We start from the raw sequence: 14,633 nt of genomic DNA on the forward strand, positions 1-14,633 counted from the left end.
GGCACGACCGTGAAACCCCCTTCCCAACACTCCATTAAACCAGTGAGGGAGGAGGGAGGGAGAGGGACTGAGGGGGAGGGAGGGAGGGAGGGAGTGAGGTGAGTGAGGGATATAAAAAGGAGAAGGGGAAAAAAAAACAATATGCTAAAGTTTTCGGGGCGGCGCGGACGGCGTCACAATGATATGCAAATGAGCGACGCGGGCGCGCATGCGCGGTGCGGCCGAGTGTTTCCCAAGTGTTTCAAACTGGGTTCGCTTTTTCCACGTTGGACCAAGTGTGAGGATCGGTGTGAGCTGAGTGTGTAAAGCGGGGGGGGGGGAAATAGTGAGCACTGCGCCGCCTCTCACCACAGTGCACGGGCAGGGGGAGGAGGGGTTCACTCGCCTCTCACTCTTGTTTGGGGGTGATTTTATTTTATTTCCCCCCCCCAGTGTGTGGAGGGAGAGAGGGAGAGAGAGAGTCCCCCCTCCTCAGCCCGCTCCTCACCCCCTCCCTGCCGGCCGTGAGCGGAGACAGAGTCCCCCCGCCCTCACCCCCCATACCCCGGCCGTGAGCGGAGACAGAGTCCCCCGCTCCCCCCCTGCTCACCCCCCCTCACCCCGGCCGTGAGCGGAGCGAGTCCCCCCTTCACCCCCTCCCTCTCCCTCCCTCTCCCTCCCCAACTAATAACAAATGTCGCCGCCGCGATGCTGAGTCCTGCGAACGGAGACCCGGCGCCCGTTGTGAATTATGTGGAGGATTATCTGGATTCCATCGAGTCTCTGCCTTTTGATCTGCAGCGGAACGTCTCCCTGATGAGGGAGATCGATGCAAAATACCAAGGTAAAAGGGGGGCGCCTGGCCGGGCTGCTCAGCCCCGGCCCCCCGGCCCCCGGCCCCCGGCCCCCGGCCATCGTTCACCTCCGCAAGCCCGGGGAGGGAGCGGGGAGGAGGGGATGCAGCGTCGGTGCCGGAACAAAAGATGAGTTTTATCACAGCCATTTTGACAGAAAGAGGAATAAAATGTCCCGCTGACACGCGGGGAGCCGGGGGAGGGGGAGCCGGGGCCGGGCCCCGGGGAGGAGGGGGGGCCGGGCCGGGCCCCGGGGAGGGGGGGGGAGCCGGGCCGGGCCCCGGGGAGGGGGGGGAGGAGCCGGCCGGGCCCCGGGGAGGGGGGGGGAGCCGGGCCGGGCCCCGGGGAGGGGGGGGGGAGCCGGCCGGCCCCGGGGAGGGGGAGGGGGAAGCCGGGCCGCGGGGAGGAGGGGGGGAGCCGGGCCGCGGGGAGGGGGGGGAGCCGGGCCCCGGGTGGAGGGAGCTTGCGGACAAGGGGAAGCCCGAGGGGACAGGAGACTCTCCCGGGACAAGGGCCGGCTCCCGGGCGGCGGCAGGCGGTGGGCTGGGTTTTCGTTTCCCGGTTGTAACTGCGGGGCCGGCGTTGATGAGACCGCAACCCGCGCCCACCCTCCTTCCCTGTCCCGCCCGCCGACAACTCGCTCCCGCCCTCTCCCGCAACCCGCCCGCCGTGTTCAGAATCTCTCTGGGGGGGGGGGGGGGGGGGCGGTGAAGGGAACCGACCCCCGGGTGCGGGGCAGCTTGCTGCTCCCCGGTGAAGGAGCCAGTGTGAGGATTTGGGGCGCGGGTCCCCGGGTTCTGGGTCGCTCTCCGGGCCGGGTATTGTGCGGGGCCCCGGGTGTTTGGCTCGGGTCTGCCCCGGGTGTTGTGCGGGGCCCCGGGTGTTTGGCTCGGGTCTGCCCCGGGTGTTTGGCTCGGGCCGGCCCCGGGTTATTGTGCGGGGCCCCGGGTGTTTGGCTCGGGCCGGCCCCGGGTATTGTGCGGGGCCCCGGGTGTTTGGCTCGGGCCGGCCCCGGGTATTGTGCGGGGCCCCGGGTGTTTGGCTCGGGTCTGCCCCGGGTATTGTGCGGGGCCCCGGGTGTTTGGCTCGGGTCTGCCCCGGGTATTGTGCGGGGCCCCGGGTGTTTGGCTCGGGTCTGCCCCGGGTATTGTGCGGGGGCCCCGGGTGTTTGGCTCGGGTCTGCCCCGGGTATTGTGCGGGGCCCCGGTCCCGGGTCTCAATTATAGCCGCCGTCCTTCATTAACATATCCCCGCCTCCGACTCGCTGATTGGTCGCCCTCGGTTTCCTTGTTGGCCGCGCCGCATGCTCTGATAGGCTGGTTCGCCGGCCTGTCACTGGGAGGGGGCGGGGCGCCGTTATATGCTAATCACGGACTGGGCCGCCGCACTCCGATTGGCTCCGCCGCTCGTGTGCGGGATGGGAGACTCGAGCGCTGATTGGGGAACGGCACGTCACTCCGGGGAGTGGGCGGGCCCGGCCGGCTGGCTCCATCCCCCTCGGACCGCCCCCTTTATTCTCCATTTTAGGCTCTTCATTCGGGGCCGGGCTCGGATTGTAAACCAATGCGGGACCGGGACTGGGACTGGGACCGGGACCGGGGCTCGGGCTCTCCCGGGGCCGGGACTGGGACCGGGGCTCGGGCTCTCCCGGGGCCGGGACTGGGACCGGGGCTCGGGCTCTCCCGGGGCCGGGACTGGGGCTCGGGCTCGGGCTCTCCCGGGCCGGGACCGGGGCTCGGGCTCGGGCTCTCCCGGGGCCGGGACTGGGACTGGGACTGGACCCGGGACTGGGACCGGGACCGGGGCTCTCCCGGGGCTGGGACAGGGGCTCTGCCCAGGAGCTGGGGCTCGGCGCGGATCGATGATGATGATTATTGATCGATCGATTGATTGCGGAGTTTCTGGGGATCGATTCAGTCTCATTTGTATTTCCGGTTGGAAACAGTTACTTTTGTTGCTCGGAGTTTGAGTTTTGCTCAGAGCCGCTCCCGCTCCCGCTGGATTCTCTCATTCACTTTGGGACTGACTTTCATCAACACCCTCCCCCCCCCTCCTCCCCCCCTACCCCCGCCTCCCTCCCCCTCTCCCCCCCCTCCCCTCTCCTCCCTCTCTCCTCCCTCTCTCCCCTCTCTCTCCTCTTTCTCTCTCTCCCCTTTCTCTCTCCCTCTCTCTCCTCTTTCTCTCTCTCCCCTTTCTCTCTCCCCTCTCTCTCCCCTTTCTCTCTCTCCTCTTTCTCTCTCCCCTCTTCTCTCTCCCTCTCTCTCCCCTTTCTCTCTCCCTCTCTCTCCTCTTTCTCTCTCCCTCTCTCCTCTTTCTCTCTCCCTCTCTCTCTCCCTCTCTCTCCTCTTTCTCTCTCCCTCTCTCTCCTCTTTCTCCTCCCTTTCTCTCTCTCCTCTTTCTCTCCCTCTCTCTCTCTCCTCTCTTTCTCTCCCTCTCTCTCCCCTCTCTCTCTTTCTCTCTCTCCTCTTTCTCTCTCTCTTTCTCTCTCCCCTTTCTCTCTCTCCTCTTTCTCTCTCTCCCCTTTCTCTCTCCCTCTCTCTCCTCTTTCTCTCTCCCTCTCTCTCCTCTTTCTCTCTCCTCTCTCTCTCTCTCCCCTTTCTCTCTCCCTCTCTCTCCCCTTTCTCTCTCCCTCTCTCTCCTCTTTCTCTCTCCCTCTCTCTCCTCTTTCTCTCTCTCCTCTCTCTCTCTCCCCTTTCTCTCTCCCTCTCTCTCCTCTTTCTCTCTCCCTCTCTCTCCTCTTTCTCTCTCTCCTCTTTCTCTCTCTCTCTCTCCCCCTCTCTCTCTTTCTCTCTCCCTCTCTCTCCTCTTTCTCTCTCCTCTTTCTCTCTCCCCTTTCTCTCTCTCCTCTTTCTCTCTCCCCTCTTTCTCTCTCCCCTCTTTCTCTCTCCCTCTCTCTCTTTCTCTCTCCCTCTCTCTCTTTCTCTCTCTCCTCTTTCTCTCCCTCTCTCTCTTTCTCTCTCCCTCTCTCTCTTTCTCTCTCCCTCTCTCTCCTCTTTCTCTCCCTCTCTCTCCTCTTTCTCTCCCTCTCTCTCTCTTCTCTCTCTCTCCCTCTTTCTCTTTCTCTCTCCCTCTCCCTCTCTCTCCTCTTTCTCTCTCCTCTTTCTCTCTCCCTTTCTCTCTTCTTTCTCTCTCTCTCTCTCCTCTCTCTCCTCTTTCTCCCTCTGTCTCCTCTCTTTCTCTCTCCCCCTCTCTCTCTCCCTGAGGATGAAATGAAATCTCCACTGACGGACCGACCCGGTTATTTGATGAGAAAAACCGACCTTTGGGGGAATCGGCTCCTTCAACAAGGAGAGAAATCATTCAAACTCTCCCTGCTCGATGGGGCAGTTTCAGAGCATTGGGATTAATAATCACTTTGGGACATTAAGTTTGAGAATTGTATAAATTTGCTAATAAAACACACGCCTCACACTGGGTCACTTTAATCAGTGTGTGTGGTTAGTGAGACAGAGAACCACCATTGCAGGATCTTCTGAGACATTTTCCATTAAGTTGGGCAAAAGTATTTAAAGGCAATAAAAGTTTAAGCTTTTGCTTCCTCACCTTTAGATTTAGAGTCTGAATGTGTTCACTTTTTCCTCATTTGAACCAAAGTGGTTGTAGTGAAATACCAAAGAGACAGTTTAGTCATTTGCACACTGACTGATTTAGTGCAAGAGGAAGAATTTCCTTTCACAATGTTGGAGATTTGTGGAGTGGTTGCCCTTTTTGTGGTGAAATTTGCACAATGCTGCTTTATTCAGCAATCACCATCGATCACTCCATTAATCCAGATTGCTGTTGAGGGGTTTTTATCAAGGTGCTGAGACCGTGTTCAGTTGAAATTATTTCCAGTGTTCCCGGAGTCCTTCTTTGAACTTGATGAAAACATTACAAGTTACATCTGTTCTTGGGGTTGTTGTACTCGCTGGTCTTTTTGATTATACAGACGATAAGAATTGTGTTGCATTTCCACACTGACCAGATATTCAGTCTGTTCTACAATGTGATCCGCTGATTCACGCTGTGATTTTTGCACTCCGGGTGTTGTAACTTTAATGCAGGTAAGTTTTTTCTTTAGCCTTGGCTCAGTTGGTAGCACCCTGACCTCTGAGCCTGAAGGTCATGGGTTCAAGTCCAACTTCAGAGACTTGAGCCCCATAACCTAGGCTGACACTCCCAGTGCCAGTGCTGGGGGAGCGCTGCACTGTCGGAGGGTCAGTGCTGAGGGAGCGCTGCACTGTCGGAGGGTCAGTACTGAGGGAGCGCCGCACTGTCGGAGGGTCAGTGCTGAGGGAGCGCCGCACTGTCGGAGGGTCAGTACTGAGGGAGCGCCGCACTGTCGGAGGGTCAGTACTGAGGGAGCGCCGCACTGTCGGAGGGTCAGTACTGAGGGAGCGCCGCACTGTCGGAGGGGCAGTGCTGAGGGAGCGCTGCACTGTCGGAGGGGCCGCCTTTCAGATGAGATGTTACACCGAGCCCCCATCTGCCCTCTCAGATGGATGTAAAAGATCCCATGGCCACTATTTGAAGAAGAGCAGGGGAGTTCTCCCCAGTGTCCTGGCTATTATTTATCCATTAACCAACATCACTAAAACAGATTATCTGGCTATTATCACATTGCTGTTTGTGGGATCTTGCTGTGCGCAAATTGGCTGCCGCGTTTCCTACATTACAACAGTGACTACACTTCAAAAGTACTTCATTGGCTGTAAAGCATTTTGGGTCATGAAAGGTGTTATACAAATGCAAGTTCTTCTTTCTTTCTCCAGACATCCTGAAGGAGCTGGACGAATATTACGAGAAGCAGAAGAGGGAGACGGATGTGGTGCAGCGCAGGCGGATCCTTCACTACATCCAACGGGCGCTGATCCGGAGCCAGGAGTTGGGCGACGAGAAGATCCAGATCGTGAACCAGATGGTGGAGCTGGTGGAGAACAGGAGCCGGCAGGTGGAAAGCCACGTCGAGCTTTTCGAAAATTGCACCGAGACTTACGATGCCAACAACAAGCCCTCGCTGGAGAAGTCGAGGAGCGAGGGCACAGCGCTGGTGGAGAAGCCCAGCGCCAAGAGGTCTCGGAGGCAGCGGAACAACGAGAACCGGGAGAACGCGTCCAGCAACCACGAGCAGGAGGAGGCCGGCGCGGGAACGCCAAAGGAGAAGAAAGCCAAAACCTCCAAGAAGAAGAAGAGATGTAAAGCCAAGGCGGAGAGGGAAGCGTCTCCCCCAGACCTGCCCATTGACCCCAATGAGCCCACTTACTGCCTCTGCAATCAGGTCTCTTATGGGGAGATGATTGGCTGTGACAACGACGAGTGTCCCATCGAGTGGTTCCACTTCTCCTGCGTGAGTCTCAACCACAAGCCTAAGGGCAAATGGTACTGTCCCAAATGCAGGGGCGAGAATGAGAAGACCATGGACAAAGCTCTGGAGAAATCCAAAAAGGAAAGGAGCTACACCAGGTAGTTCCAGCCTCCCGCTATCTGTACAGCAACACAAATTAATGTATATTTATTATCGAAACATTCGCCTCTTTAGGTGAAAGGATGGTTGGAGTGTATTTTAAACAAGCCATTCCTTCTGGAGACCAGTTATTATTTTTTTTTTGCAAGTAACGAGTGGGAATAAAAGATTCCCGGTTTTTAAGTCTCGTGTCCAGTGCATGGACTTTTTTCGTTTTGTAAAAAAAACACACTTTCTTGGGAAAATTATAAAAACTTCAGTGTTCACTTTCTTTTTTTTTTAACAACACCTCATCTCCATAAGGACAAATAAAAAGGAGGAAATGGTTTTATTAAAATATTTATCAGAAATAGCGATGTTTTTTTAGTTTCTAAGACATTGTATAAATGTACAGGTGCAAGCTTTTCATGTATAGTGTATGATTCATCGGCATAGGGTTTAACCATATTGTAAGAAATAATTTTATTGTTATTTGTTTAACAGAAAAACTGTACAGCTGTGATATATATAAAAAAACCAACAAATTAAATGCCTGGCAGTTATGTTTGTGATTTGCTGCCTTGTTCCTATGACAGTGGTTGAGGGGCACTGGCCAGATTAAAGTTTCCTCGGCAATGCTCTCCCCGTCTCCCACACTTTCCCCGGCAGTAGTTTGGGAATTAGCGAACCTGCACCTACAGTATTCCCCACGCCAATGTTTCATTTCTCCCCTCTCTCTCTCCTCTCTCGCTCGCCCCTCTCTCGCTCGCCCCTCTCTCGTTCGCCCTCTCTCGCTCTCCCACAGCCCACCCGCCCTTTACCCTCGGCTGAAGCTTGCAAAGTCCCTCCTCTGAGGGATCGGAGGCGATGTTTGGACTCTCTGAGTCTGCCTGTTCAGCAGGGATTGACCCCAAGGAGAGGAGATTTGGAAAGTGATTTTATATAAGTGTGTGTGTGACTGTATATCTGGCATATTACAGCACAGAAATATCTATATAATAAAAACCTTATGTCTGTTTACACTTCATATTTTCAAAATTTTACTTCCTGTTGGGTTTTTGTCACACTTTTGTAAAAATGCCCCCGTCCTCACATAATGGAAACTTTCTATGTAAACTTGTCACGCTGTAATTACACTCTCCTGCCAGTGGTAGCGCTGTATTGCATCTCTCAGCCTGTATTGCAGCGAAACTCCCACCGGCCCCACTGCTTCCCACTATTTAATTATAAATCAAGTATTTTCATGTGTCAATTTTAAATTATAATTAAGTATTTGTTACTCCTCTAAGTGCTGCTGTGAGAGGCTCTAACACCCAGGGGTCTCTCCCTCTCAACGGACTTTAATTCAGAACCCAGCATGCTCAGCATTACCCTCTCTCACACGTATCACATGACATTTATCAATGTTAAATGTCAGCTGCCAGACCTGGGCCGATCCCCCACCGCATCTGGATCACATTGTAATTTTTTTCCCTCGTGTTCTGACACTGGCACAGATCTCCATATCGTCCGTGAACCAGTGGACTCTGTCCCCAACAGCAGATAATTGATTGAAATCATGATCCTAATACCAATCCCTCCGAGACTCCGCTTGTGACCAGTCTCTATGTGGAGCTGTTCCCATTAATGACAATAAAACCCAACCAGATCCTGATCCGACCCTGGATCTCCCTCCAATGCCAGAGGGTTCCATCTCATACAGTAACTTGGTATTAGGCGTCTTACCAAAGTCCAAATACACACTGTCTACAGAGCCGATTTCACCATCGACCGCAACCAGGATTGATCTTTTCCAGAAACCATGTTGCGTGTGTCCACGTTTATAACGGGATTTGCCCGTGTAAATTTCTTGTGCTGTATTTACATTATTTAACCTCTGTGAGCCAAATTTGTGACTTATTTCTCCCCGATTGTTGAACCTTTTCACAGTGATTTCTCCTCACAGCTAAGTTTGCTTGAAACTTTTAAATTTACCGTGTGCTGCCTTTGCTTTCATTTTTAATAGATACCCAGTATTTAGCAGAGCTGGGGAAGGGGAAAGGCGTTTAACTGCCCCGGGGGGGGCAGCTCTGCACTTTGATATCATTGGGTAATGGTTTGGGGGGTTAAGCAGAAGTGGGATGTGGTTCCTGGATTTTGACAGTTACTGGTTGGGTGATCCAGTGTGTGGAAGCTCTCATTCGATACTTTTGAAAGGATCTTGGTAAACATTGAAGTTTGGAGATTGATTGGTGGACGTGTATCTCTGGGGGTAAAATTCATCTTCAGGAGTGTAAAAACAGGCAGCAGCGGATTGACTGCCAGTTACACAACGCACCTGATTCCATCACCTCCGAAAGTTAAAATCAGTCCTATTAAATCCAAGCGTAGGCTTTAGGGAGAGGCTGAGGCCTTCAACTAAAAACTTCAATGAAGGTATTAAAATAAATAAACAACAATTCAATGTGAATATTTAGTATTGTAAAATTTGTAATCTTAAAATTTTTTCTTATTTTGTTTGAAACATTATTTTGGACATTGGAATTTCAGTTACTGAGAAAAAAATGGTGGTTAAAACTTTTCAGAAAGTATTCGGAATGATTTGAGGGGGATGTAGCAGCACCTAAAGAGAAAGTAATATTATTATGACAGGTGAAAGTTGACATAGCAAAAACAAGGTCCAGAGAATTTTCTGCCATCACCACTGACTACACCCCTTAACTGATGAATCAGTACTCCATCACGTTGAACATCACTTGGAGGGACACCGAGGGAAGCAAGGACACAGAATGTACTCTGGACGGGGACTTCAATGTCTATCACCGAGAGTGGCTCGGTGGCACTACTGCTGACCGGGCTGGCCGGGTCCTGGAGAACGGTGGCTGGCAGACGAGGCCTGGTGGTGAGGGAACCAACAGAACAAATTAACTTACATGACCTCATCCTGGCCAACCTACCTGTCACAGACACATCTGTCCACAATAGCATTAGTAGAAGTCATAGGAACAGGAGGAGGCCATTCAGCCCCTCGAGCCTGTCCTGCCATTCAACTAGATCATGGCAGATCTGTATCTTAACTCCATTTACCCGCCTTGGTTCCATAATCCTCAATACCCTCACCCAACAAAAATCGATCAATCTCAGTTGTGAAATTTTCAATTGACCCCCAGCCTCAACAGCTTTTTGGGGGAGAGAGTTCCAGATTTCCACTCCCCTTTGTGTGAAGAAGTGCTTCCTGACATCACCCCTGAACGGCCGAGCTCTAATTTTAAGGTTATGCCCCCTTGTTCTGGATTCCCCCCCACCAGTGGAAATAGTTTCTCTCTATCTCCCCTATCAAATCATTTAATCATCTTAAACACCCCAATTAGATCACCCCTTAATCTTCTCTACTCGAGGGAATACAAGCCCAGTCTGTGCAACCTGACCTCATAATTTAACCCTTTTAGCTCCGTAGGGACATCCTTCACCATATTCTGTGGGACTACAAAAGTATTCAGTGGGACAGATCTACCAGCCCAAAACTGGGCATCTATAAGTTGCTGTGTACCATCATCAGACCTGTACACCACCGTAGTCTGTAACCTCATGGTCTGGCACATCCCTCCTCCATCACCACCAACCCTGGTTCAACGTGATGAGCAAAAGGGTGAGCCAGGAGTGGCACCTTAGAATGAGGCACAATCCTAGTGAAGCTTCAACACACGGTTAGCAGCAGGTTACAGACAGTATTCCCACAACCACCAGATCAGAGCAAAGCTTTGTAACCAGACCACATCCAGTTGCCAATGGTGGAGTAGGAGGAGGCACTGAGCATCATGGTGGAGCCCAGGGCATGAGCGCAAAAGGGTGGAGTGTGTGCGAGTGTCTTTAGTCAAAGTGCTGAGTGGAGGACACAAATTTAAGGTGATTGGCAAAAGAACCAAAGGCGACATGAGGAAAAACCTTTTTACGCAGCGAGTAGTTATGATCTGGAATGCGTTGCCTGAAATGGCAGTGGAGGCAGATTCAATCGTGGCTTTCAAAAAGGAATTTGATAAACACATGAAGGAAAAAAAATTGCAGGGCTATGGGGAAAGAGCGGGGGAATGGGACTAACTGGATAGCTCTTATAAAGATCCAGCAAAGGCTCAATGGGCCGAATGGCCTCCTTCTGTGCTGTAACCATTCTATGGTTCTATACATAATTGCCAGACAATAATCCCCAGAAAGAAAAAGCCCAACCGCCCCCCCAGACCTACAATAACACCTCCATCACCACACCCCCACCATCAACATCCTGGGGGTCACCAATGACCAGAAGCTGGACCAACCATATCATCGCCATGACTACAAGAGCAGGTCAGAGGCTGGATACTCTGCGACCAGTGACTCACCTCCTGACCCCTCACAGCCTCTCCACCATCGACAAGGCTCAAGTCTGGAGTGTGATGGAACAGTCTCCACTCACCTGGCTGGTGCAAGAACACTCAAAGCTCAACACCCTCCATTACGGAGCAGTTTGCTCGATCGGCAGCCCCTGCTCCTGGACTCAATATCCTCTCCCTCCATCACCAGCACACTGTGGCTGCAGTGTGTACAATCTACAGGATGCAGCAACTCATCAACGTTCCTTTGGCAGCTCCTCCCTCCCCACGACTCTACCCTAGAAGGTCAAGAGCAGCAATACCATGGAAACAGCATCAACTCCAAGTTCCTCTCCGAGTCACGCACCATCCTGACCTGGACATATACCGGCCGTTCCTTCATTGTCCTGGAACTCCCTCCCTAACACCATCATGGCAGAACCTTCACCACATGGACTGCAGCAGTTCAACGAGAAGGCCCACCACCACCTTCTCAGGGTGACCAGGGACGGGCAATAAATGCCGGCCTCGCCAGCGACGCCCACTTCTCCAGAAAGAAGTTTTGAAAAGCACAAAGATGAAATTGCACAGTGGATTCTGGCCCATGCTTTAGAAACAGAAAGAAAGACTTGCATTTCTATAGAGCTTTTCAGATCCTCAGGATGTCCCAAAGCGTTTCACAACCGATGGATTGCTATGTAAGTTATTTCAGGAAACAAGTTAGATTAAAGTTCACTCCATCTAAACTGGAGCCAGACCAGCCCAGGTTTTAATCTGTTCTGATATTTGGCATTTTCCACATGTTCTTTTGTATTTTTAATGTAACCCTGGTGTAACTCAGAGGGATGCTCGCTCAATGTTAATATAAAACACGTTCAGTGAGTTTATGGGAATGATGTGCAATGGGAGTCTTTGGAAGTTTGTTGAAGTTGTCATGTTTTACCAGCAGAGAAGATGCAGTCGATGGGAAGCTATCACTTTGGACTTTTAAGTTTTTAGGACTGGTGACCTATCAAATGCTGCCCTCTACCATCAGGACCTGCCACTTTCTCTCGTTTCCACTGTTCTGAATCATTGACAAATAGAGAAGGGCTGAAACTCTATTGATGCCAAGGGGCACTGTTGGTGAGGAGCCAACTACAACTCCTTGCAGCAAAGGAGCAATAGGGCCTTATTAATTAAACAAAAATGAAATGACAATTGATGTTACAGTTCCCTGGGGCACTGCCAGGCTCCAGAACTTTGTCCAACTGCCTGACTTTCGTGTCTGAGCTGCCCTGGATGGTGGGTGTCAGAGGTCATTGTAGCAGAACCTCAACATGACCCTCTCCCGATATTCACACGTGTGCGTTCCTCATGGGCGGGGTCCTTTCTGGCTGATTGCCCCTCACCCCCATTTTTTGCCAAGGGATGTGTTGCCTATTTATGGGGCTGCTCCCGTCCCCTCCACACGTACATCGATCAAACCCCTTCTGTTAGCAGCATTCAGGACAATTCATTTATAGATCAAACCATGGGAACCCATAACATTTATATTTTTTAAATGATTGAGCATTATAAACAACAACTTGCATTTATATAAATCCTTTAACATAGAGGAACATCCCAAGGTGCTTCACACAGGGGTAAACAGACAGAAATAGACGTAGAGACAATAAAGGAGATATTAGGCAGGATGGTCACAGAAAAGGGTTTTCAGGAAGGTCTTAGAGGCGGAGAGGGAGGAGGAGAGGCAGAAGGGTCCAGCGAGGGAACTTTAAAATCGAGGCGTTCCTGGATAAGGAGCCAATGTAGGTCAGCGAGCACAGGGGTGATGGGTGAACGGGACTTGGTGTGAGTTAGGATACGGGGCAGCAGAGCTTTGGATGAGCTGAAGCTTATGGAGAGTGGAGGATGGGAGGCCGGTCAGGAGAGCATTGGAATAGTGGAGTCCAGAGGTAACAAAAGCATGGATGAGGGTTTCAGCAGCAGATAGGCTGAGACAGGGGCGGAGACGGGAGAGGTGGGAATAGGAGGTGTTGGTGATGGAGACGATATCTGGTCGGAAGCTCTGTTCAAACAATTGCTGTTTCTGGGTCAGGTTTCGCAGGAGATGGGATGCATTGCGTGGGATTGCGGGTCACTGTGTTTTCTCCATGATCCAGCTCTGTCTATTCGCTGGCTAAGTGGGACAGATTTCTTATTCTTCTGATCGGTGACGCCCGCATCCCGAGAATAAATAAACCCCGTCACACTGTAACTGGGCGTTACTGTATTAAAGTGACACGGACAGTCATTGAATGGCAGTTTCTAACTTTTTCTTGTTCATTAATTATATTGGCCGGAGGTAAAATCAACTCCTTCACTCACTCACACACAGAATGTGGAGAAACAGGAAACTGAAAGTACTGGAGCTGGGCTCTAGAGGGCAGATATCGCCCAGTTTCCCCTCTGGCACCGATCGCCGCCAATCAATCATTTATTTTGCGATTCTTCCAACAGAACTTCAAACTGTTTAAAAGTTTGATAAAATGTCCATCGCTGCTTAAAGCAACAATTTAAAAGATTCTTTGCCGTTGAACTACGATAGATACCAAACTCCACAGGTTAAAGTTCTGGAATAAATTGACCTGAATCCTCAAATGGATCTGGTCAATTTTGAAGCAGAATGAGAGTAACTCCTGGTTAGCCTTTAATTCCATCACATTGTGTACAGCAACTGTGGAACATCACAGGATTCTCACAGAAATGTAGGGCTTGGAGTTTCCTCCGCATTATGCCCAGATACAACAACTTGCATTTATATAGAATCATAGAAAGGTTACAGCAGGGATGGAGGCCATTCGGCCCATCGAGTCCATGCCGGCTCTATGCATGAGCAATCCAGCTAGTCCCACTCCCCCGCCCCTTTCCCCGTAGCCCTGCAAATTTTTTCCTTTCAAGTACTTTTCCAGTTCCCTTTTGAAGGCCATGATTGAATCTGCCTCCACCACCCCCTCAGGCAGTGCATTCCAGATCCTAACCACTCGCTGTGTAAAAAAGATTTTCCTCATGTCACCTTTGGTTCTTTTGCCAATCACCTTAAATCAGTGCCCTCTGGTTCTTGACCCTTCTGCCAATGGGAACAGTTTCTCTCTATCTACTCTGTCTAGACCCTTCATGATTTTGAATACCTCGATCAAATCTCCTCGTAACCGTCTCTGTTCCAAGGAGAACAACCCCAGCTTCTCCAGTCTATCCATGTAACTAAAGTCCCTCATCCTTGGAATCATTCTAGAAAATCTCTCTGCAACCTCTCCAAGGCCTTCACATCTTTCCTGAAGTGCAGTGCCCAGAACTGGACACAATTCTCCAGTTGTGGCCGAACCAGTGTTTTATAAAGGTTCATCATGACTTCCTTGCTTTTGTAAAGCTCAGGATCCCATATGATTTTTTAACCGCTTTCTCAACCTGATATTGCGCCTTTAACGTAGTAAAACGTCCCAAGGCGCTTCACAGGAGCGATTATCAAACAAAAATTTGACACCGAGCCACATAAGGAGATATTAGGACAGGTGACCAAAAGCTTGGTCAAAGAGGTAGGTTTTAAGGAGCATCTTAAAGGAGGAGAGAGAGTCGGAGAGGTTTAAGGAGGGAATTCCAGAGCTTAGGGTCAAGGCAGCTGAAGGCACGGCCGCCAATGGTGGAGCGATGAAAATCGGGGATGCGCAAGAGGCCAGAATGGGGGAGGAGCCACGATCTGTGCTGTTGATAAAATGCACTTTGTTTTTGTTCTATGATCTTCAAGCTCATTTCCTTTATGCTAAAATCCTTTGCATAGATCGGAGACTCTCACACACACAGTTAAACTATTCACAAAGGACCTAAGACCTTTCCCTCAGTATATTTGAGAAACTGTAATTAGACGGAGTGACATGTGGCAACAGAATAACTTTTGTCAAATTAAGAAACTTGGACATGCAAGTGATCTGGTTAATTAGCACCTTAATCTGGTTATTGAGTTTAATAGTTTAGAAATGAAAAAAGAAACAGAAGATTCAAGAATTGAATATAAAGCAGGTGCTGTCCTGGATA

The 14,633-nt window shown here is 51.0% G+C and overlaps 1 protein-coding gene across 2 annotated transcripts; it reads left to right on the forward strand.

Annotated features, from left to right (window-relative positions):
- The first annotated feature begins 227 nt into the window (after window positions 1–227).
- LOC137323161 (inhibitor of growth protein 1-like) lies at window positions 228–6,805 on the forward strand. Of its 2 annotated transcripts, none has more exons than XM_067986645.1 (2): window positions 228–823; window positions 5,585–6,805. In XM_067986645.1, exons 1-2 carry the CDS (start codon window positions 688–690, stop codon window positions 6,277–6,279), a joined length of 831 nt encoding a protein of 276 aa, XP_067842746.1. In that variant the 5' UTR covers window positions 228–687; the 3' UTR covers window positions 6,280–6,805. The 2 variants fall into 2 exon arrangements, with proteins under 2 accessions (XP_067842746.1, XP_067842745.1); XM_067986644.1 differs by lacking the exon at window positions 228–823 and adding an exon at window positions 2,071–2,767.
- The last annotated feature ends 7,828 nt before the right edge of the window (window positions 6,806–14,633 follow it).

The sequence above is a fragment of the Heptranchias perlo genome, chromosome 6 (genome assembly GCF_035084215.1).
Source record: "Heptranchias perlo isolate sHepPer1 chromosome 6, sHepPer1.hap1, whole genome shotgun sequence".
Classification (NCBI taxonomy): Eukaryota; Metazoa; Chordata; class Chondrichthyes; order Hexanchiformes; family Hexanchidae; genus Heptranchias; species Heptranchias perlo.

Excerpts from the sequence above, each read along its gene's own strand:
- LOC137323161 (XM_067986644.1), top strand. The coding sequence starts at position 2,194 with ATGCTAATCACGGACTGGGCCGCCGCACTCCGATTGGCTCCGCCGCTC. Across the intron at positions 2,768-5,584 it reads CAGTCTCATTTGTATTTCCG|ACATCCTGAAGGAGCTGGAC; the intron begins GTTGGAAACAGT and ends TTCTTTCTCCAG.